Consider the following 25,693-nt stretch of genomic DNA (forward strand, 5'->3'; position numbering starts at 1 on the left):
AGTCAGGTGGAGACCCGCTGTAGGGGATTGGCAGGTGAGGGGCAGGGAGTCTGAGTTCACAGACACAAACAGATCATTTTGCGTATAATTTTTGTTTATTCCAGGGAGAGAATCTCAGTGGGTTCTCAGATGTGCCCTTGTCTCTCTAAAATTTAGCAATCTGGGGGAAAGTTTGGAATGAATGTTCTTTAATAACTATTCATTAGTACTATTTTTTCTAATGGTCCTTTGGTGAAAATTGAGCAGTGCAAGGTTTACAGCACTGGCAGGCAGCAGGTTCCTGTCATCTGGGTGCTTTCTGTTGCAATTTAAGAACAGATGCATCGCCTTAGCACTCAGATGAGCAGAAGGTGAGTGTGGCATCCTCTGGTGGTCTTTAAGTTGCCTCAGGAATTAATCAAAACTCTGAGTGGATGGCCACCCTACCTCTCTGGGAGGTTCTCTTAAAAACGATTTCCGAATCTGTTTCTGCATGCTAAGGAAGATGTCCTAGTCCCTACACCTCTACGTCACAGGGCACAGCTGTTATAAATATGGCTTGGAAAAGTGTTAAAGCACCCATTACCCCCAAAGCCTGTGGAACGACAGTCATGCACCACATAACGATGTCAAGGATAGACCACATACATGATGGTGGTCTCATAAGATTATAATGGAGCTGAAAATTTCCTATCACCTGGTGATGTTGTAGTCACCATAATGTAGCACGATTACTTTGTTTAAAAATAAATTTAGTATAATTTAAGTGTACAGTATTTATAAAGTCTACAGTACTGTACAGTAAGTCCTAGGCCTTGGCATTCATTCACCACTCACTCACTGACTCACTCAGAGCATCTTCCAGTCCGGCAAGTACCATTTTTTTCTTTTATACCATACTTTTACTGTACCTTTTCTATGTTTAGATACACACAGATGTATCCTCGTGTTGCAGTTGCCTACAGTATTCAGTACAGTAGCATATGCTATATGGGTTTGTAGCCCAGGACAATAATAGGCTACACCATGTAGCCTAAGTGTGTAGTAGGCTAGACCATCTAGGTCTGAATAAGTATACTCTATGATGTTTGTACAACAACAAAGTCACCTAACAACACAATTCTCAGAGAGTATCCTTGTCGTTAAGCAAAACATCACTATATATCAGCAACATTCCCTTGGAACATGTGACTTCAGCCAATACAGCCATCCCAAGAATGCTTCAGATTAGATTAATTTCAAAATGTATCATTAAACAACTAAATAAATTTCTTGAAGAATTAATTGCTAGAAATAATATTTTAGCTTTAGAAAACCTGAAATTAAGCCAGTACTCCTGAATTATGAAAATAAAATCATCTAACTGATGAACAGGGGAAGTTGTACTTTTCTGCTCTTCCACAGGAGTGGGAGTGTAGGGACATGGCCACATGTTGGACGGCACTGGAGGTGTTTTACTGGGTACATCAGATGCAAAGCCTGTGTCATCAAGACCAATTCCAGACTGCACTGGCTGGTAAACTAGGTTATCTGATTTCATCAGAATGACTTAGGAATTGAGCTGAACCTGTAGTTGTCATGCCCTGGTGATGGCGACAGAACTGGGAAGGCAGCAATTAACCCTGTGCCAAGTATCTCTATTGTCCTTTGAGGTTATGTTTAGACATACAAGCTAATAGAAACTTTTTTTTCCTTTTCTCTTTTTGAATCTCAATCATGAAACCTAAGCCAGTTACAGTTGTCCTTCAGTATCCTTGGGGATTGGTCCTAGGACCCCCTGAGAACACCAAAATGCACTCAAGTCAGATGTTCAAGTCCCTTATTTAAAATGGCATAGCATTTGTATATAACATACACACATCCTCCCGTATACTTTCAATCATCTCTAGATTACTTACAGAATACCTAATACAATGCAAATGCTATGTAAATAGTTGTTATACTGTATTGTTTATAAAACTTGTATTTTTTATTGTATTATTTTTTATTGGTTTGTGTTCCCTAAATATTTTCAGAGCACAGTTGGTTGAATTCGCAGATGTACAACCTGTGGGTATTGGAGGGCCTACTGTATATTCTTTATAGGAAGTTTGTGAGAAGGTAGAATAGATTGCAGAAGTTCTAGGCACTGTACTAGAATCTTTATAAATGTTCTTTTATGAAATTCTCACAGCAAAACTGTGAGATCATTTTTATTCCCATTTTATGGATAAGGAATGTTAGGTCTACCCAAGGTCACAGAGCCGTTAATGGACATAAATTAAGATTTGAGTTGGTAGAAAAGACACTTGGTAGTATATGTTGCAGTCACGAAACCAGAAGTCTTAGGTTTAAGACTCAACTCTACTTTAAGCCCTTGGGCAGGTCATTTAAAGTCTTTAGACCACAGTTTCACCTCCTTTATAAACAAGATGCTCAGGCCTTCACCCTCTACCTCAAGGTTATCATTGAGAATGTTTTAATTCATTCAGCTGAACTAGGGAGAGTCACTGCTGGGAAGCAATGTAAATAAAACACAATGCCTGACACACAGTAGCTCACGGCCCTTCAGGGCAGAAGAGACAAGTAAATAAACCCTTATAAGATAATGAAGGCTATAGCGGTACTTTGGAATCAGGTACAGTGAAGTACAGTGCAAGGGGGGAGTCTCAGGGCTGTGGCCTCGATGGGTGAGCAGACAGCCAAGAAAAGGGGCATGTCCTGGTTGCATGCTGAGGTACCAGCTGCTGGGTGCCGTGGTGAACGAGACAGGTGGCCACCCTCCTGGGGTCTGACAAGGGAGGCAGGCTTTCATCGCATCATCACAAAATGAATGTAAACGAGAACTCCAGCTGTCTGGTGGAGGGACGTGGTACCAAGAGAGCATAGAGCAGGAGGATTTGACCTCGTCCAGGGGGAAGCCTGAAAAAGGCTTCCTGAGGAAGAAGCAGTTGAGAGACACCTGCCAGCTGAATAGGCAGCTGTGAACAAACTGACCCCTCAGCTCCTTCCTGTCAAAGGGGAGTAATAAAAGCACCCACTCAGAGCTACAAGACCATCTGTAAAGCCTTTCCTGCCGAGTAGATGTCATAAACACTCGATATGTGTTGGCTGTAGTAATGTGAATTTCATTCATTCAGCAAATATTTATTATTTATTTGAGACAGAGTCTCACTCTGTCACCCTGGCTAGAATGCCGTGGCATCAGCCTAGCTCACAGCAACCTCAAACTCCCAGACTCAAGCGATCCTCCTGCCTCAGCCTCCCGAGTAGCTGGGACAACAGGCATGTGCCACCGTGCCCGGCTAATTTTTCTATATATATTTTTAGCTGTCCATATAATTTATTTCTATTTTTAGTAGAGACGGGGTCTCGCTCTTGCTCAGGCTGGTCTCGAACTCCTGAGCTCAAACGATCTGCCCTCCTAGGCCTCCCAGAGTGCTGGGATTACAGGCATGAGCCACTGCGCCCGGCCTCAGCAAATATTTGTTAAATGGCTGTTGAGTGCCATGCCCTAAACTAGGTGCTGGGAAACATGGGCCCAGTTCCTCAGGAGCTCAGATTCCACTGGATGAGGTGGGTGTTGAAAGACTCACGCGCGTCGGTCTGTGCTTGCAGACCGGCCACACGGTGGGCCGTGAGGGGAATCAGAAGTCCTGTGAGACGCTATTCTTCAGGCTACGGAACGAGGCTCTCAAAGTCAAAATGTTTTCAGACGCTGCTCTCGCTTGATCAGGCACAGAAACAACAGAGTCATTGAAGCGTTTTGAGTAATTTGATTAGATTTGCTTTTAGAAAGTTCCCTCTGAGAGTGGCTTGGGAAATGGAGACCCGCGTGAGGAGGGGGGAAGGTGGCGGGTCTGGCTGGAGGGGGCTGTGGTGATTGGGGCCAGAAAGCTCCAGAAAGCTCCGGACCTGCAGGAAAGCTGAGAAGGCGGAGGGACACGTGGGCATGAGGAAGGGAGGAGGAGGAGTTTGAGAGGTGCCACTCAAGAAGGGAGCCAATGAGTATTTCAGAAGACATTTTGAAAGGTAAAGCCTGTATCAATGAGTATTGTCACTTGGCGTGGTTTTACCCGTGCCACTGATCCTTTCCTTGGCCGACACTGTGCTGAGTGCAGGCACTGCTGGGGAGCAGGGCACTCGTGGAGCCGATGTCCGTCGTGGGCTGTTGTGAAACAAAATTTAGCAAAAGTTTAGGATAGGAAAAAGTAGATAAAGATAGAAGATAATTTCCTAGGATAAATGATTGTCTTGTAGGACAGAGTTATGGAAAATTCTCTTTGTTTTAAAGAAATCCAAATAAAACCCCAAGAAGACCAAAACCACAAACTGTACTTATTTTTGTGGTCTCTTTTTGGGCTCAGATTATGGGTGAGATTCTGTCTATAAGGTCTGTCTTACATATAGTAACCAAGCTTGGAAGGGATTCAAGTTGTACCTGTAGTGTTCTGAATTTGTGTTAGAGGACATAGACCAGCCAGGTGCAGTGGCTCACACCTGTAATCCCAGCACTTTGGGAGGCCAAGGTGGGAGGATCACTGGAGGCCAGAAGTTTGAGAGGACACAGAGTAAGGCTGAGGAGATCTCTAGTGGACTTAAGACTGTCCCTCTCCAATTAAATTATAGTCATCATGCACAGATGGAGTATGTTTTCAACTGAATGGTGTTAAATATATGTACCTTTTTTTTATCTTAACAGGTGGTAACAAACAGGGATACACAAGAAACTCTCCTCTGCATGGCCTGTGTATTTGAAGTTTCAAATAGTGAACATGGAGCACAACATCATATTTACAGGCTTGTAAAGGACTGAACATGGTTATTTATATATATAGATATCTGTATATACACACACATATGTGCACACACACACTCTCTCTCCATTATCGAACGACTGACTGTAAACCTCACCACACAGGGTGGTGCCCTGGCCCCCGAGGTCACCCCAACTTTTCTAAATCCTGTTTGAGTGAAGTCATTTTTTCATGTGTTCATACTATCATTGTAGCTGTGAAGTTCTGGTACAGTTGTAAAAAGAGAAATTGAGTTGTTTCTGTGTGTTCTTCAGATCTGCAGCCCACAATTCCTCGGGAAAGGTGAACCTTAACAACATAAGTCTCTCTCTGCAGAGCCCTGTTTCTAATTGTGGTAGAAAATATTGAGACAGAGCATTTGCCATGGGACATTTACAGCCTTTATACAAATGTATTTAGTTCTCTTTTTTCCAACATAAAATTCTTGTTTTAAGATACAAGTAAAATTAATCTTTAAATATAAATGTAAATTAGTACACAAAAGTAAGAATCTTTAGACTTATCTTTGTAACTAATTAGGGTGGAAGTTATGAAAGAATGTAATTCACTAAATTATTTTTTAAATGAAACCTTTCTTTCTTTTTGAAACCAAATGTTAAACTATAGCCTTAAGAAATGCTTGGTAGAAATATCCTAATGAGACAAATTTGTACTTTTTTCCTCAAGGTTAAAACTAATCTCCTAATCCATTAAACTCTTGAACAGGTATTACAAAGGAAGAAAACTTCACCCCTTATCCTTAACATATATAGTATATTTAAAAATATAAAATTGTATTGTACTAATGTGATGATTATTTAATGAAAAAAATGGCTCTTTTTGCAATAAGTAGATAAATACTGAAAAATCGAAACTTACAATGTTTATAGTCTTGTGTGTGCAGTTATATTTTATTATGGACAGCCAAATTTTTTATTAAGATGAATAAATATTTGAACCACTGAAATTTAATATTGAAATTTTAAAATTGGCATGAATACTGCACTGTGAGATGCAAAGTATACAGAATCCTGTGGCTGGGAGAAAATTTTCATTGACCAGGCAAGTGAAAGGCTCATCAGTTTCAGCATCTCTGCTCCTTAGAAAATTGCAAGCATCCTCACCAGCCTGTGAATAACTTCTTTATTTCTGGTGACCTGATATGCATATTAACCTGGTATAACTATATGTGTATATGTACATACACATATACATATATAGTTATTCAACACATTTATCGAACATCTATTTAGTGTCACTCAATTTGCTTAGGTGCTGACATGTATGTATATCTCAATCTGTGTCTATAGACTTAGATATATCTTCTCTAAAGACATCCATTTCCTTAACATCTCTCAGTAAGTCACAGTACTTATTTGACTTAGTTTTAACAGTCCCAGTTGTCTATCTCTGACCTTTTCAAACAGGCTCATTTGAAAGCTTCTCTTTCTAGGAGAGATTCAACTTTGCAATCCAAATATTCCAAAGCACTGCCCAGGCAGAGTTGGTTTGTTGTGGCCACATGTCTTGGGTTATCTCTGTAAGTGTTTCCTCTGGGAGGGAACAGGGGGTGCCCCTCCAACTTCCCAGAGGAAAATGATGTTTTTATAAGTCATAGGAGTATGCTAACAATAGAACATGAAGTAAGTTTTGTAGACCAGAATATAAAACCTTAGTTTGACCACATCCAAGTAACTTATACACCTGCTTCTGTCTCCCACCACCTGCTTTGACCCGGCTTGTACCCTGGTCAGTATCTTGTGGTTATGAGCATGAAGGTGTGACTAGCTTGTGGCAAACAGAAAAGCACTGGACTAAGCCTAACCTCTCCCACGTGCATCACCGGTCACTGGGAAGACTGGAGGAGAGTGTGCAAAACCTTCTCCGTTTGGAATGCCCACCCCATACCTAAACCAGTAGGGCAGTGCTACTACTCCGCACTCCTGGTTCCGGGCCAGCCTTGGAAGGATTGCCCCTGTCCTCCACCCTACATCGGGATCGTGGCTTCTTTCATGGTCATCACGTTTATAATGACTTCTGTTGGACACCCCTCTTGGGGATGTTTCTTTTGTCCCTATTTCCTGCATCTTTCCTCAAGGGAACCCCCATTCCCTCCTAGGACCAGGACTGTATGACTGGGTACAAATGGCTAAAAGCCAGGCCATCCCAAAACTTCAGGAGAGATATTATCTGGTTCCTGTTCCCACTGGGGAATGGGGCTCTTTGATGCTGCCAGGAGAGCTCTTGGGATTTACTTTTCAAAGCACAAAAAGTCTGGAACCCTAGAAAACCAGCTAGAGGACAGCTCTGTTGGTTACAAAGAAGGGCACACCCTAGTCTGCTGACCTCACAGGGTCAGCTGGGCCCTCAGATGCTTCGCCACCCACATCCTCCTCCTGAATGCCTTTGTAGTTGAGCTTTGTGGGTTTACTTGATCAACCTTGAGAATTACTTTTTGCTCTTAAAACATTTCTAAGATTTTGAGAAATTTATTTCTTGTTCTTCTAAAGCTTTCTTCAGGACAGATAGTTTTCCCATCTTAACCACCAGTCCAGTTACCCCAAACTCTTGAGCCTCTTTTCTCTCCCAAATTAGATCCTTGGGTGGGATTGGCATCATAGCACCTAATCCGAATTTCTTTTTGGTCCTTCATTCTGTATGGCAGTCTTCTCCCTATGTCTTAAACGTTTTTTGTTTTTTTTTTTTCTTTTTGACATAAGATCTTGCTCTATTGCCCAGCCTGACTGGAGTGCAGTGTCATAGCTCACTGCAACCTCAAACTCCTGGGCTCAAGTGATCCTCCTGGCTCAGCCTCCTGAGTAGCTGGGACTACAGGTGCATGCCACCATGCTCAGCTAATTTTTCTATTTTTTGTAGAGATAGGGTTGCCCAGGCTGGTCTCGAACTCCTGGCTTCAAGAAATCCTCCCGCCCCAGCCTCCCAAAGTTCTGGGATTACAGGCATGAGCCACCACATCTGGCCAAGCTTTTTAAACTATAAAAAAGCCTTCCTAGAGTCCTGTCCTCACTACTCTCTTTCAGGCGCTCTGTCTCCCGCTGACCCAGGTTTGTTTCCAGGCCATCTCATGCTCTCACTGCAGAGTTTGGAGGCCAAATGTCCACAGCCTAAAAGGGAAGCACTGAAGAACTGGGCTCGGGTCTGTTGGCATTCATTTCCATCATAGTGAGAGACTGAAAGTAAAACCAAGAGTTCTTCAGAACATTTCCTAAAATCCTACAATGTCCAAGCTACCTAAGACCAGGGTTTCTCCACCTTGACACTATTGACATTTTGGACCAGGTCTTTGTTGTGCAGGGCTTGTCCTGGGCACTGTAGGAAGTTTACTAGTACCCGCCCCCCATTTCCTCCAGTTTTCATAACCTGAAGTGTCTCTAGACATTGCCAGACATCCCACGGGGTGCAAAATCACCCCCAGCTGAGAACCACTGCCCTAGATCAGACAGGTCCCAATTGCCTTTTTTTTTTTTTTTTTTTTTTTGAGACAGTGTCTCACTTTGTTGCCCGGGCTAGAGTGAGTGCCGTGGCGTCAGCCTAGCTCACAGCAACCTCAGACTCCTGGGCTTAAGCAATCCTACTGCCTCAGCCTCCCGAGTAGCTGGGACTACAGGCATGTGCCACCATGCCCGGCTAATTTTTTCTATATATATTTTTAGTTGGCCAGATAATTTCTTTCTATTTTTAGTAGAGACGGGGTCTCGCTCTTGCTGAGGCTGGTCTTGAACTCCTGACCTCGAGCGATCCACCCGCCTCAGCCTCCCAGAGTGCTAGGATTACAGGCGTGAGCCACCGTGCCCGGCCCCAATTGCCATTTTTGAAATGGTTTTCCTTTCTACTTCACCCTGTGAAAGCTTTTCTCCTACAAGCCTTGTCCATGTTTCTTACTGTTTCAGAACTTCTGTTTCACAACAACCTCTCTTACTACAAGTATTCTTTCGCTCTTCCCTGGGGAAGTTTGGAACAGCTGGTCACTATCATTCCTGTAATCACACCTATTTGAAGAGTGTTTCTGATTTGATCTTCATCCCTTAGTTTGCTGGGGTAAAAGAAAAATAAAATCCCAGCAATTTTCATTATCTCTCACGAGCTCATGGGTGTCATTATCAAACCTTTAATCGTTTCAGTATATTTCCTCTGGGCTGCTTCTACTTCCTGCCTTATAATCAGTGCTATTTGTAGAATGTATTGAAACTTCTGGAACATTTCATCTTTAGGGGTGGAGGAGGGGGAGGGATCAGTTCCAGAAGAGCGCTCATAGAACTTTCCTTTCTTGATCTAAAAGAGAGCACAATCTACTCTCCTTCATTTTGTAGACAACAAAGTTGAGACCTAGAGGCGAGGTGACTTGTCCCAGTCACCCCACTGGTTAGGCCTTTTCTAGGGTTCCACTTAATCCTTGGCCTCTCCTGGTGGAGGCTGTTCTTCGGTGCTCTATGCTTAAATGACCCCTAAGAATGTGTGGACAGGGTCTGTTCAGAAAGGGGACATTCAGGACCCCTGTGCTAAGGCACAGCATCACCCCGATGCTGCTCCCACGCTGCAGTGTCCCTGACAGTAGCTATCTGAGGCATCCACACACACACAGGACAGCTGATGAGCCTTTTCACTTACTCCAGGGACAGTTCACCTGCCACAGGCTCCAAGTCAAATTTCTATTTGCTAAGCATCCTGGCAGCAAAGTCCTGCACTCACACCAGCCAAAAAACAGCCCCCCATTCCAGGCACTTGGTGTTAAAAGTCCCCAAAGGACTTTTAAACCCAAGTCGTCTTTAGGTTTCAATACTGTGGTGGCTTTAGCAATTGTTTTTGTACAACCGTAAATTATTTAAATCATATGAGATGACAGTCAATTTTACAAACCAGGTACACATTGTATAATTTTGTATATGCTCTGGTACACTATACCTGAACTAACGAAGGGTAGAACTAATTCTGTCTGTTGGTGTTCACACCTGTGACATTAGGAGGATATGTCTGCATTGCTTATTTATGTTGATGTTTCTGTGGCAAAGCCCTGCACATGTCATTTCTGAAAAAGCCTTAAATCTTCACGATGTTGCATGTAGGGTATGCAGTGCAAAAGGCTGCCTCGGAACTGTGAGCCCTTTTGTAAGCTGGAAGCATTTCTCTTACTACTGTTACTTTTTTAGGAAGTTTTCAATTCAGAGCTGCCAAAGCGTTCCAGTAAGCAGTGCCTTAGTAATACCTTAGTCGTGCCGCCAGCCTTTTCTTACAGCAATTCCTCGTGTTCATTTACGGATTGGCCCACTATTCGAAACAGAACAAGCAAAAATTGTTTTCTTTTTTTGTTATTGTTTTTTAAGCCCATTTTTTCTCCAGTTCTATAGAAAACTGACTTCTTGGTCTAACATCTGAAACTGAGCACAAAGTCAGTTCTTTGACCACACTCTGAAATGTGTATACCAAAACAGAAGGTTGCAACTTCCGTAGTTTACTATGAAAAGCAAATTGTACTTTTAATGTTGCCTTTTAAATTCATGACCAAATACTTAGCTATTTGTGAATCTTCTGCACTCTAGCATGAAAGTGCCTTTGGTTTGAGATTCCAGCTTAGAAAAGTGCTGCCATAATACGATAATTTGTAGAGAGACCAAAAATATTTTGAGATCACCATAATGCCTTTGGTTTACCGGGATGAGTAACCAACCACAGGCCTCTGTTCACAAGAGCACGACGTGGTCCCCGCCCGCTGCTGGTGTGCCCACCAGTGGGGCCCCCCCACCACTCACCCGTGGCACACTGCAGCAGGAGGGACCCCGGAAACTGTTGTGTTTGTGTGTGCCAGCGACCTGGTGTGTCATTTCATCTTGTCACCCCGCCCTGCATCCGCGTGAGGGAGCTTCCGCACAAACAGCAGAGTCTCGGCCGGTGGACAGATATTACAGCTTTCTCCTTCTCCATGTGTTCGTGTCCGGTCTCTGCGGAGACTTTCTTTTCCATTCAGATGACAGTGCGCACTTAATCTGGTTTACACAGTGATACCATTTTGAAAGTTGGAAGCCTCAAACTGAGATGACAGTGCAGAACAAAAGTGAGTTAGGGTCATTGCAATTGAAGTGTTCTTCTTAGGGCAAACATGCGGACTCCGAGTGTTGTGTATGAATGTGCTATGAGAAACCTCCAAAGAGCACCATTCACAATTCGGCGTTTTCAAAGAATGTTCGTTCCAGCCCTCCAAGGGACATCTCTTTAAAGTCCATGTTGGCTTTTGTCAAAACCTTGTATAAATTGGGGAAACTCATAGAGGCAAGGAAGAGGAGTGTAAAGGACAAGGAGGGCAAAAACACCAGCCCAAAAAGAAGCCAGGAAAAAAAAAAAAAAAGATTTTTCTTTGCTAATGTAGACTTAAAAATAATATCAGACATCTTTGAAAGTTAGCCTTTGTACTCTTAATTACGTATGTTCTGTCTGTCCCTACCTGGTGTCTTTAAGAATACCCTCTCCGGGCTCTGAAGTTTCAGGAGTGATTTCTATCCACTCCAAGTTGTGAGTGTTTATAGAAACTTCTGCAAACAAACAAAAACAGTCAAACGAAAAGGAAATAGTCTCAGCACCCAAGTTCCAGTTAGCTGCTTGAATTCCCAGCTCCTTCCCTGCCAGTGCTATACCACAACTTGGAAGAAATTAGTCCAATGCTTATTTTCCTGCTTCTCTTTTCAGCTGTTACTGTGCTTTGTTTGACAGTAGTTCTCTCTCACAAACTCATTGCTTCTGTCGTTGCGAATGAAGGTTTTGTGTTTAAAATGTATTGCATCGCAAAGGGTAGTTTCACTGAAGTCATGCACCATTTAAATAAGATGAAATATTTGTATTTATTGTCCTACTTCCTAAGCCGTAACTTGTTTTTACTCTGTGAATTTGCATTGAATCACTCATAAGCCACACTACATCATTTTAGTATTTGGGACGGCATTTCTGTTCCCTGTCGTTTGTCATTATTTGGGGTCAGCTTCCATTAGATGCCACCACGCTCAGGTTGACTCTTGTGTCCGCCTTCCATGATGAGACTGTTTTCCCTTCCGCTGTCTGTAAGAGACGCTGACAGAAGCTAGGTGTAAATCAGTTGGAAACCAGTCTCTGATTTTCTTTTTCCATTAGTCATTTCTTTGTGATTATTTTCACTGTAAATTAGATATTAACTGCACTTCTTTAAAAAAAAAAATACATCTCCCTGTTACCTCCTTGAAAGATTTATTTCTATAGGCCTTTTCAGTAGGCTTATGACTGCAGACAAGGGAAAAAAAAAAAAGTAAAAACAAAAACAGTATGTGCCTGAAAAATGACAAAAAAATTTTTTTGTAACATTTAAAAAAGAAACCTGAATAGCCTTTAATTCTTTAATATGCTTAAATTTTATGTAAATTGGTTTTTGCCATGTGTGTTTGTTCACATTCTAAATGACTTAAGGGGATTCTCACAGTCTGTGTCTTCCTGTCATGTGTATAAAATGGGCTCGTGACGTAAGCGTTCATCTGGTCAGTGGTTCCTTTGATATTGTACTGCTGCTGGGAGTGGGCTTTGGAACCTGCCTCTGGGTAATTGGGCTCCTCTTGGGCAGATCGGAGAGATGGGGGTGGGGGTGTGCAAATTCTCACATGTTTTTCTTAACCTATTTGCAGAAACTTTCAAAAGGCATTTGGTTAAACCTCTTGGCAGTACAGTATTCTTGTATTTGTTAATGTCTGTGTTTAGGTACTGGTACCTTTTTGTTTAAAAATGTTCTAAGTGTTGGCTTTAAAGTGAATTTATCTTTAGTATGATAGTTATATGAAAATTATAGGGTTTGTGTGCAGAGAATTTTTTTATAAAGTGCTTTGTAAAAAAAAAAATGTATTCTAGCTTTCGCGGTACATATGTGTGATAACTTTAATATCCATGACAGTTAAGTGCAATTATTTCATCACTCTAAAAATGCTATTTTTGTGTCAGTTCCTGCAGGTGTTTTCATGTCTTTGCAAAGTGACACATTTTGATGCCTTCTTGATAAAGTGGTAGATATTTTGTAGCTTTCTAGAAACTTTGTATTCATACGGTATCAATGAAAAATAAAGAAAATGAAAGTGTGGGTCACCTTTTTTATCTGCAAAAGTGTATGTTGTTCAGAATGAAATGTGCTTTCTATATTGTGGGTGAGGATATGAAGGACAGAGTAAAGAAGGTGGAAGCCTTGATCGTTTTGAAGTGTCCCCTAAGCTCAGTAATTGGAACTTTAGGTGTTATATCTAACAGGGTTTCTTAATGACACCCACAAGTCAGTCCATCAGTCTGTCTGCGTGTCTCTCTCTCTTTAGTGCTTCATTAAAATCAACATAAATTTTGCAGAACAGCTTGTCTGCGAATCCCAGACTTACCCTGAGAAGCCAAGTCCCATGTTCACTGGTACCATAACAGGGCCTTGGCACACAGACCTAGCCGTTGAGCATTTGTCGTTAACCCAACTTGGCTAGGTACCTGCCAGGAGCCAGGGTAGAGCAGAGGAGGGGTACACAGGTAAATACAGCATGATTCTTGCCTGCGTGATGCCTCTCCACTCAGTAAGTTGGATTGCACACTAACCTATAACCCCCGACCCCTGTCCTCTGTATTACCGTGGGGTTCATGATTGAGGTGTATGCAGCAGCATAACCAAAAGCTTGGATTCTGTGTACTGGACACTGTGCCAAGTGTGTTAGTACAATGTGTATACACTGTGTCCTTTAATTTTCATTGTAGTCCCAATGGCATTATTCCCCCAAACAGACTCAGAAAGGATAGCTCATCCAAAGTCCTTACTAGTAAGGGGTGGGGCCTTAAATAAGATTGCCCTTACGCCTAAGCCCGGATTCCTGTCCCCTGCATCTTAGCTCACTGCACTACAGAAGCAGCTCAGGACTAGCAGAGAAATCGGGCTTGGGGGAAAAGAACTTTCTTCAACAATAATGACCTTGGACTTCTGACAGCAAGACTGAAAGTACCTTGGGATTCTTCGGTTTGTGAACTAGACCTCACAGGGTCTTGCTTGTCCCTATTTCTTTGAAATTCTAAGGTAAAGCTTGCTTGATCCCATAGAAGCACTGGGGTGGAGCATGAACAAAGGCATAACTTGCCTGCTCCTTTGGAAAGAGACAGTTTTCAGCAGTCTGAGAGGAATGCTGTTGTCCAGTGAGCTGCTCAGAGCAGGGGGAAGGGACCTATGGAACATTTTGTTGAAGTCCTTTGATGTGCCGGGCACCTTCACCATTTCCTTTAACCCACATACTCTTGAAAAAAAGAAGAATCATTTACAGTTTTGCAATAAGGAATTTGAGACCCAAAGAAGGTCCAAGCCCTTGTTAAGTTCATAAAAGTTGATAAGTGGCAAGAATTTAGAGGTGGAAAAGCCGCTTCCCTTGCAGTTCTGGTTCTGCCACTCATAGGGCACTTTTCTACCCCCTCTTTCAGAACAAAGCACTGCAGTGCATCAGAAACATCCTTTGTTAGTGCCTGGGGTTCCAGTCACATTGAGATCAGCAAAAGATTGGGTAAACTAACATCACTGAGTAAAGTGATTAGAAGAGCAAAAGGGAGGGTAAATAAAGGCTTGTGGTAAGATCAGAGAACAAGCAACTCTGCTGAGAACCTCTGGTCAGTTCTTGCCTTACTGCTTCGGGGTACTAATAAGAATCACTACTATTTATTGAAAGCCAAATTAGCTATTGTGGTTAGGTAATCAGTGTGAGCAACTGATACAATTTCAATAAAAATACACAGTATTGGGTAAGCCACTGAAGCCTTAGAGTTGGTAAAACTGCCTTCAAAGCCTCCCTTGTTCTGTTTGATGACCCCGCATCAAGTTTATTTAGGTCATCACAATTAGCACGTAGGCTGCTGATGACTTGCTGCATTTTTTCAGTAAATCTTCTCCCATTTGCTTTGGTTTCCAAGAAGCTCAGATTAATGATTTGTGCTACTGGTAAGGAACCAACTAAAATATAAAGGCACAGAAACATTGAAAAAATATATATACACCATCGAAACACTAACCAAAAAGAAGCTGATGCAGCTATATTAATCTCAAACTAGTACAGCTCCAGGCAAAAATTACTACTAGAGTTAATGAGTATTACTTCAAGATAATGCAAGTTTTATTATAATTAACAAGGAAGGATAAAGATGCTAAGCTTGTATGCACCTAATAACAAGAGCTTCAAATTGTATAAAGCAAAATTTGACAAATGACCACAGCGAGACGTTTTTAAACAACTAATCTCATTCAATTATAGATAAACCGTACAAAAAAAGTCATATAGGGGATTTGAACAACATAATATGCCATTCTAATTTATAAAATACAAAGTAATGAACCCAGCAACTGGATACTATGCATTATTTTCAAGTACACATGGAATTTTATGAGAATTGACCATGTCCAAGGCAGAGGTGAGGAAACTATGGCCCATGGGTCAAATCTGGCCTATCTTTGTAAATAAAGTTTTATTGGCACATAGCTACTACTGTTTGTTTACTTACTGTCTGTGGCTGCTTTCACACTATAATAGCAGAGTTGATTAGTTGTACAAAGACCCTACAACCCACAAAACCGAAAATAATTACTATCTGGCCCTTTACCAAAAAACAAAAACTTATCAACTCCCATCCTAAGCCAAATAGCAAGGTTCTACATCCAATAGTCCTAAAAAGATGTTCATGTTTCCCTTTCCTAGGTGTGTAGATATTCTGGCAAATGGTTATGGGTCCCTTTGATGCTCTCATGTGGCATCATAATATCCTTCCTCAAGTGCCCCAGCCTCCCCTCTTACCAGGACTCTGTGGGTCTGACAGTAGGCTTAGGTCTGGAAAGGGTTGGTGAATAATGATTTTTTTATTGCAGCAGCTGACCAGCTACTCACCTGGTCTTGATATTTTGTGATTGAAACAAGCAGCACCTCTGATGGCTGTCCATCTTTCTTGTCCCTATCTTGCCACGTCTACTTAGCCATCTCCATGGATCCCTGCAGGGCTGCACGCCTTGGCGGCCATTCCTTGCTGCCTGTTACACCAGCTGCCTCTGACAGCTAAGTGCTGCCACCTGGCCTCTGCTGTTCCAGAATCCTATCATCTGTATTCACACGAGGGAAACCAATTCCATATCAATATTTCCCACTGTCAACCCCGCCTGCAAACCACCACATTTCTCAATGGTGTTGAGGCTCACTAGTGCTTTCACTGTCATTTTAGGGAAGGGAGTGTCTTTGGCACATAGGTGGTGGGTGTTCTGGTCTTAAATTATAAACCCACCCCAGGAGCATTGCCTCTTTGGACTTTCTGAGCCATGCCTCAGTACTCTGCCAAGGCAATTCTGCACCTCCACTTCATTTACTCTAGACACTTTCCTCTGGGCTTCAAGGAGCTGTCCAGCAGTACTGTAGGGTTAGCTCCAGGTTTCCAACAGGAGATTAAATCCTGAATTGTAGAAGAGCATCATCCCACATACTGATAAACTCTCCTAATCTAGCCCAGTTTCGTGTCCTCAAGACTTATTCCCAGACATGTTCTCCCAATTCCTGCTGAGAAGAATAGACTAGCCAATTCCTCTGTCTCTTTTGGCTAGTACAGACTAACCAAATCCTGTAGCTCTTTTCCTGAAGCAAGGACCCAGCTTCCCCAACTGGATGATGCTGAGGCTTTACCCTTGTAACTGGTCTAGAAGCAATGAGAGGAGATGGGCCAGATACTGGGAGACACGCACTTCATCCTGGGAGATGTCTATTTCAGTGGAGGCCTGGATGTGGTCTCCAGGCAGGGGAGGCTGCTGTCCCCTGGGAAGGGGAGTAGACTGCTGGCCCAGAGGGTTCAGAGGAATCTGAGGTTTAGAGTTCTCGGCATTTCCACCCCAGTGGCCCCCCCCCCACATTTCAGGGGCCCACACTTTGCCTGTTTAGTCCCTATCTTTAACAGGAGACTTGCGAGAGCTGTCAATTCAGTTTTATTTGTACTTTCTGGCTTGACTTTTAGCACAGTCTGTCCTCCAGCTACATGAGCTGAGAGTCACTTCAAAGGCTTCCAGGGAGTTCTTTTACACCCTCCCCTGAGTTGAGCATGACACTTTCTTCCATCCTTGCACTGATTACACTTAGCAACAACCAAACTATTCCACAATCCTTATGATTAGCACCACCCCCATCTCTCTGTCACGCTAGAGATTGCATAAATCAGTGCATTTCCTTTCTCGTGGACCCAATACCAGTTCACCACAGGTGGGACTCTTAGTTACTGTGGTGCTACAACATACCAGGCAGGCAAACTGTCTTAATTTAGGTTCTCCCCAAAAGGAGACCCTGAAAAAGGACCCAAGTGCAAAGTTTATTTGGGAGCATTAATAGTATGAGATGAACGGCCGGGCACGGTGGCTCACACCTGTAATCCTGGCACTCTGGGAGGCCCAGGCAGGAGGGTCACCTGAGTTCAAGAGTTTGAGACCAGCCTGAACAAGAGCAAGATCCCTGACTCTACTAAAAATAGAAAAATTAGCAGGGTGTAGTGGCGTGCACCTGTAGTCCTAGCTACTGCGAGGCTGAGGAAGGAGAATGGCTTGAGCCCAGGAGTTTGAGGCTGCAGTGGGCTATGATGATGCCACTGCACTCTAGCCAGGGTGACAGACTGAGACTCTCTCTCAAAAAAAAAACAAAAAACAAAAAATAGAGATAAAGATGTTGCTTCATGTGATAAAAGGTTAAATTTACCATGAAGTAAAATAATTATAAATTGGTATGCACATAGTAAAATTGCCATAAAAAATATGAGACAAAAATGAGAGAATGGAAAAAAAAGAATCCAAAATCATACATCTCTCTCAGTAATTAATGAAGCAAGCAGACAAATACTAGAGATATGTAGAAAATTTGAAATATTTACTATACATATGCATACATGTATGTGTGTGCTGTGTGTGTACACTATATCCCAAAATTTGTCAAATTCATATTTTTTCAATCACATATAGTATAATATGAAAACCATACACTTGCCAATTAAGCAAGTCTGAATATATTTCAAAGGATCACGACAATACACACAGTATTGTCTGACCACAGTGCAATTAAGATAGAAGTCATTATACATAGGAAAAGCTCCATGTATTTGGGGATTAATACCCACATTTCTAATTCATGAGAAAAGAAGTCATGAAAATTAAGAAATATTTAAAGCTGTATGTTAAAGAAATACTACCTATTAAAATATAATATGTGGGATGCAGCTAAGGTAGTATTTAGAAAACATAGACTGACATGCTTAAAAACATTCATATTAGAAAAGAAGAAAGACTAAAAATTAGATAGGTATTCAATACATGAAGTTAAAAGAACAAAATAAACACACACAACACCAAACTAATAAAGAACAAACTAAGGAAGTAGAAAACAAACACAATAGAGGTAAACAAAGTCAAAAGTTGGTTCTTAAAAAATACTAATAAATCTATAACACCCTGGCAAGACTGAAAAGTGAGAGAGAGAGAGAGAGAACCGAAACAACAGGAATGAAATAGGAGCATCACTACAGACCCTATACATATTAATAAAAGTATAATAAAATGGATAATAAAAGTATTATAAACTTTATGCTAATTTGTAAGTATAACTAAAATGGTGAGATCTTAGAAAACTAACATGAAAATTGTCTCATGAAGGTATAGAAAAACTGAATAGTCTGAAAATCATTAAAATGAAACAGTAATTTTCAATATTTCTACACAGAAAAACCCAGGCCTATATGGTTTACAAGCTCTATCAAACTTTAAAATAACAAAATCTGGCCAGATACAGTGGCTCATGCTTATAATCCCAGCACTTTGTGGGGGCCAAGTTGAGAGGATCACTTGAGCCCAGGAGTTCAAGACCAGCCTAGTCAACATAGCAAGACCCTATCTCTACCCCAAAAGTAAAATAGCCAGGTGTGGTGGTGCCCACCTGTAGTCCTAGCTGCTCGGGAGGCTGAGGTGGGAGGATCATTTGAGCCCAGGAGTTTGAGGTTACAGTGAGCTATGATCACACCGCTATACTCGAGCCTGGGCAACAGAGCAAGATCCTGTCTCTAAAAAAAAAAAAAAAAAAAAATTAACAAAATCCTGCAATGTTGCATAAAATACTCCAATGTATAGAACAAATGAGACAATTCTAGTCTTAGCTTAGGTCTTTTAGAAAGCAGAGCCTGAGGCAAGGATTAAGATGTTAATACTTTCTTTGGGAGATTTAAGTTCAAGGCAGTACAAATGAGAAAAAAATGGAAGTAAAGCAAGGGAAATCTCCAACTCAATGTGATGTGAGGCGTTACTGTATTGACTACCACTTCACAGTAAGTCAAAAGAGACATTTATTTGATAAGGCTAGCATATAACAAGGTCAATATGAAAAAGGAAAATTACAGGCTAATCTCATGACCATAAAATTGACAAAATATTAGCAATTTGAGTGTAACAATGTATAATATATAAAGCATAATGCATGATGACAAAATGGGATTGATCCCAGGAATGCAAGGTTGATTTAACATTAGAAAGTCAACCCACGTAATTCACATTAACAGATGAAAGGAGAAAAATCATAGATCATCTCTATAGATGAAGATAGATGCATCTAAATAAATTTGATGTCTGCTATGAACTGAATATCTGTATCCTTCCCTTCCCCTGCCTTCCGACAAATTCATATGTTGAAGCTCTAATGCCCAAAGTGATGATATTTGGAGGGAGAGCCTTTGGAAGGTAATTAGGATTAAATGAGGTCATGAGGATGGGGACCCTGTGATGAGATTGGTACCCTTATAAGAAGAAGAGAACAGAGCCCTCCCTCTCTCTTCACCATGTGAGGATACAGCAAGAAGAAGACCATCGGTAAACCAAGAAGATGTGCTCAACAGACATGGAATCTGCCAGCACCTTGACCTTGGACCTCTCCACTTCCAGAACTATGAGAAATAAATGTTTATTGTTTAAGCCTAAACAGCAATGTCTACTCATGATATTTTTTAGACTTCTTGGCAAATTAGGGCTAGGAGAAGCTGATCTGAACCAGTAAAGGGTATCTGCCAAAAAAAAAGAGTTTAATAAGCTGACAGTGAAAATATGTCTTTTGATGTTGGGAATGAGACAAGAATGCCTATACTTACCACACCTGCTCAACATGTTCTAGACAGTGTAGTAAGGCAAAACAGAACAAAACAAAAGGAAAAAAACAAAACAAAACAAAAACCCCAATATATAAGGATGAGAATCCAATCTATCATTATTCTTAGGTGATAAACTTGTGTATGTGCAAAGTCCAAAAAAATATACAGATATATTGCTAGAATTTGGAAGTAAATTTAGCATGTTGCTGGATGCAAAACAACATACCAGAACGATTCAAATTTTCCCAGAATAGAGAAATGATAAATGTTTAATGTGATGGATATCTCAATTATCCTAATCTGATCATTACACATTGTATAATGTATCAAAATATCACATGTACTTCAAAAATATGTACATCTATTGCCCCCATTGATCCAATCAGAAAAGAAAGCATATAGAAACATTGTAAATGTTCAGCAACAGTAGAATTAAACAATAAATTATGATTTATTTATATAATGGATCATAATATGAGTACAAAGGACACTTGAAAATATGGATCCCATATCTTGTAGCCATGAAGAAGAGCCCACTAGCTGTGATTTTGTTGTTGTTGTTGTTGTTTACTTTTTTTCCAGCTTTATTGAGGTATAATGTATAATACAGTAAAATACATTCATTTTAAGTATATAATCTGATGAATTTGGGCAACTGTATACAGTCATGTAACCACCACCACAATCAAGATAAATAACATTTCTATCACCTCCCCAAAGCCTCCCGAACCCCTTTGCAATTGCTGCGGCTGAGAAACTGATCCCCCAAGATATGGTGTTTTGACACACTGAACTGAAGAAGCCTTGGGTATCTCTGACCCTCTCCCTGCTATCCCCCCCACACTATCTTTCTCTTAGCATAGGCCTTTATCTGCCTAAGATCCAGACCCACCAAGGAGAATAATTGTTTTTTCTTCCCCTCCCTGTTATCTCATTATCCATTACAGAAAAGGCAACCAAGAATGTAACCACATCTGAACACACCCTTTTACAAGATAATGTCTGTTTTCAGACTGGTTCAAATTCCAAAGAGAACTGTTTACGAATTAGTCTCTGTTCCCAGATCCATTCATGCTCCCCAGTAATCATTTATTGCCTCTCAGCAGAACAACTCTGCACCCTTCCCCTGTCCCGCATCCCATAACCTGTTTTGTCAGGATCCAAACCCCCATTCTTTCTGTAACCTCAAGATGGGATATAAGCTTCTGCACCCCACTGGGGGGTCAAGTCTTCATTCTGAAGGGTCCATGTGTGCATTAAATAAATTTGTATGCCTTTTCTCCTATTACTCTAACTCTTGCTGGTGATTTTCAGCAAACTTTCAGAGGGAAGAGGAAGCTTTCTCTTTGCCCCTGTACAATCAATCCCCTCCCCAGATGCCCAGCCTCAGGTTTTCTGTCCCTGTAATATTGCCTCTTCTAGAATTTCATATAAATAGACTCATACAGCATGGAGTCCTTTCTATTTGACTCCTTTCACTTAACATGTTTGAAATTTATCCATAATGTTTTATGCAATAATAGTTAATTCCTTTTGACAGCTGAGTAGTATCCCATAGTATAGATAGACCAAAATGTATCTATCCACCAGTTGATGGACATTTGGGTTATTATCAGATTTTTTCTGTGATGAATAATGCTGCTATGAACATTTATGTACAAGTCTTTGTGAGAATGTAAGTTTCCATTTCTCTAGGAGGGAGATTGTTGGTCATTGGTAAGTGTATCTTTAACTTTATAGGAAAGACATTGTCATTCTGTTTTCTAGCTTGATTGTACTGCTTTCCATTGCCTCCAGCAATGTATGAGAGTTCCATGGAATTAATGTTCTTAATTTAGCCATTCTAGTGGATATGTAATGGTATCTTATTGTGGTTTTAATTTGAACTTTGTTGAATGATTACTGAAGTTGAGCATCTTTTCATGTGTTTATTGGCTAGTAATATATCTTCTTTTATGAAGTGATTGCTCATATCTTTTGCCCATTATTTATTATGTATTTTGTTTTATTGTTGCATTTTAAGTTCTTTGTATGTTCAGGGTAGAAAACTTTTCTCACGTAGATGTTTTGCCAATATTTTCTCCCCATCTGTGGCTTGTCTTTTTGTTTTCTCAACTCTGTTATTTGAGGAGCAAAAGCTTTTAATCCTGATGAAACCTATTTTATATTTTTGTGTGTGTGATTTATACTTTTTGTGCCCTGTTTAGGAAATAATTGCCTGATCCAGTGCCACAAGGTTATTTTCCTAGGCTTTCTTCTAGAAGTCTTGTAGTTTTAGTTCTTACATTTAGGTCTATGATCCATTTAAACTTTTGGATTGATATATGTATACCATATGATATGATATTGTGATCTAAGGGACCAAAATAAATACCTATTTATCAACTAAGATGGGCCCTAAGGTTAAGGAAACAAAAGTTACTTATGGGTCAAGGGTTCAGGTTTTTCTTTTTTGGAGTATTTAGATGCTTCTTTTTCTTCTTCTTCTTCTTCTTTTTTTCTTTTTTTGCAAGTTTTGAGCTCTTGCGTGGGCTTCCCAATTCTGCTGTGAAATCAATATGACATCTAGTGGTTTGGTAAAGAAAATTTGGACTGGTTTTATTGGTACTTCTGGATATGGGGCTTCCTAGGTGTAGAGGCAGGGATGAGGGGTTCGTGGTTACCTTATGTTTTAGTAGTTGGTTTCAAAGAAATCTTTACTGGAAAGCAAAAACAACTAACACACGTAAAGACCTTGGCTTCAATCTAGTCATGAATAGGTAGGAAAGAAAGAGGGAAGGAAAGAAAGAGAATGGAAAAGAAAATAGGAAAAATGGGCAAGAAAGGAGAAGAAGAAAAGAGGGGAAAGAAAAAGGAGAAGCATGGGGTAGAGAGAAGAGTTCAGGGTAGAGAAGAAACGAGAGAGAAGAGAGAAGGCAGGAGGAAAACAAGAGCCCGGATGACGTGGCCGTGGGCGTTCAAGGGAGAGGAAGAAAGACTAAGGGCCGAGAAGTGTGAAATAACCTGACGGTGCCAGAAACAGGGAGTGGCAGGAAGTGTGGTTCATAAAGTGGTCTGGGCCTGTGAAAGACCTTGCAAGGCATGGAGAGGAGTTTACGTTTTATCCACCAGGCAGTGGGAGCCCTTTGCATGTGTCACCGTGAGGGGAGAGCTCTGGATTGTCTGACTCATATCCACGCCTTGCCTGTCCCCTCCTCTGGGATGCAAAGAAAATGACCCCTGTTGCCTGTCTTCTCCAGGCTATGTCAGCTGCCTTTTGATTGAGCGTGGCCAGTGGAAGGTTCTGGCAGGAGACTGAGGGTGGGAAGAAAGGAGAAGCCAAGGCATTGTCCCCTCCCTCTCCATCTCAGATGGTGTCTCCAGCAGCAGCTGAGTTTCCTTCAGGGCTCCAGCTCCTGGCAGAGGGACCCTCAGCGGTGCCAGCTCCTACCAGTGGTCTGGCCTGGGGATCTGGGAATCCCTTTACTTCTTTGTCCTAAACGTGGGAATGACTTTTTATTCCTGCCTAGTCTTGGGCTTTCACTTCTCAGCCTCTCCACCAATTCCCTGCATCAGATTCCTTTTGTTGTAAATACTCCGGGTGGAGTCTCTCTTCCTAGCCAGCTCCTGACCAAGAGGTGGTGCGGGGAGCTCACCACAGGGAGGGATTTGGGGATTTTTCCCTAAATCCTCCTGGGATCTCGCTCTGCTCCTCACTCCCCCAACAGAAATGTGCTGCATTACCTGCTTAGTGGGGGACAGCAGTCGGCCCCCATTCTCATTTGGATGGCTCTCTCCCGGTGGGATTCGGGAGAGAATTTTAGCACACTCTTCAGTCATAGGTAAGCCCTGCTCTCTAATGAATCCTATTCAGTAATAAAGTAAATAAATAAAATAGTAATATTTTAATCTCTGTCTAACTCCTGAGTCGGGAGTGGTTCCCAAAGCCAGAACAAGGAGTATTATTATTATTTTTTTAATCCCCCAACTCCAATAGTAAGTAAGTGGAAAAGAGATGAGATTTGTGGTACAGCTGCATCACAGCCACGAGAAGCATATTCCTCCCAGTCTGGCTTATTAGGGGAGAACTTGCCTCCAGCTCCACTCCCCAGACATATTCTGCTGAACTTGAATTCCGTCCTGGAACTACTGAGGCTGTGCACGGACGGAGACGCTTAATGTCAGGAGCAGGTGCTAAGGAGCAAAGGCCGGCTGCAGGCTGCGGGGCGCGTGGGGCACAGGGCGCCGCCCCCGGCAGTGCCCACGGCTTTGTTTGCTGCCTTGAAATTCTTAACACATTTTTTAGCAAGGTGCCCCACATTTTCATTTGTCACAGGATCCGTCCTATATGTGGCTGGTCCGGTCCTACCTCCCTCTCGGCAGGGCTGCTCATTAGATTTTTTTTAGTCTGGCCGCTGCCCAAAGCCTCCTCCCAGGGAGTTCCCCACACGGCCAGCAGGGGGCAGCAAACTGCCACTTGAGGGCGACTCGCCCAGGCGGCTGCGGGTTGAAGCTGCTTTTCTGGCGGTTTCTGTGTGGGAAGGCGGGGGGCGGGGAGGGGCAGGGCTGGTGATTGTTTATCTGCTTGTTTTTAATCATTGAAAACCAGAAATCTGACAGTCCCGAGCCCCACCTCAGGCGAGGTGCTGGGTGGCCCTTGCTACCCTTGTGAGGCCTGTCCATCCATTCCGAATTAGGATTTCTTTGATCTGGACAGTACAGCCTGTCCTCGCTTAACTCGGTCCATAGGTTCTTTGGAACTGTGACTTTAAGGGAAACGACAAGTAACAGAACCCATTTGCCCCCAGGCTAATTGACAGAAACAAGAGTTAAGTCTCCACAGCATATTTCTGGTCACAAAAACGTCACCAGACTTCTAAAGACCCAAAACACTTCTAATATTAAATAAACACTGAAATAAATGTGAGCTATACGTACATTTAAGAAAGATGAATGGGAAGATCATTATTTTACCTGCTTGCTCCTGCTCAGGGCTGCAGACGGCCAGAGCCCATTCCGGCAGCTCAGGGCGCAGGAGGCAGGGACCCGGGCCTGGACAGGAGGCCACTCCCTTGCAGGGCACACTCACATGCACACCCACAGTCACACTGGGACCATGGAGACACGACAATTCACCTGACGTGCACGGCTTTGGGATGAGGGAGGAAACTGGAGTCCCCAGAAAAAACCCACATGGACATGGGCAGAACATGCAAACTCCACATGGACAGTGACCCTGGCTGGAAATCAATATTTTTCTCATCAACATTATAATGAAACGGTGGTGAACGAAAGGACATTATTAGAACGCCTGCCGTACGAGCCTGTGGCCAGGATGTGCAGTGCCATGTGCCATGCTGCTCCCCATCATAGACCTATTACAAAGAGTCTCCAGGGTGTCCAGCCCAGGGTGTTCCACATACTGTCTTTAATCCATACAGCACCCAGGAAGGTCTGTATTTTCATCTGCGTTTTCCTGATGAGGAAACTGGACTAAAAAATATAACTTGTCCAAGGTCACACAGCTATGAAGTGGAAAAACATGGATTTGAATCCTGGTACACCTAGCTTCTAAAAGGCATGCTTTTTCCACAAGTCTGGTTTGCCTCTTTGAAAGATTAAAAAGGAAAACGACATTTTGTCTTGCCTTTGCTTTGCAGGGTGGAATTCTTATTTGAAATAAGGATCCCTAGGGCTGCGCCCCAGCCCTCTCCAAGGCACGATGGACTCCTACAAACAGGGAAACTTGCATCCACTGAATGCCTGTGATTTGGAATTGCATCTTTCATCAAGCA

General features: G+C 42.0%; 1 protein-coding gene across 5 annotated transcripts in view; it reads left to right on the top strand.

Moving 5' to 3' along the window:
• The window catches only part of TEAD1 (TEA domain transcription factor 1), a 240,853-nt gene extending 235,850 nt beyond the window's left edge, over positions 1–5,003 (top strand). For all 5 annotated transcript variants that reach the window (XM_045557552.1, XM_045557553.1, XM_045557554.1 and 2 more), the window contains one exon: positions 4,661–5,003. In XM_045557552.1, the coding sequence (XP_045413508.1) occupies positions 4,661–4,774 (114 nt within the window). In that variant the 3' untranslated portion in view covers positions 4,775–5,003. The remainder of the gene's footprint in view (positions 1–4,660) is intronic.
• Positions 5,004–25,693: the final 20,690 nt, after the last annotated feature.

This window comes from Lemur catta, chromosome 7, assembly GCF_020740605.2.
Source record: "Lemur catta isolate mLemCat1 chromosome 7, mLemCat1.pri, whole genome shotgun sequence".
Taxonomy (NCBI): Eukaryota; Metazoa; Chordata; class Mammalia; order Primates; family Lemuridae; genus Lemur; species Lemur catta.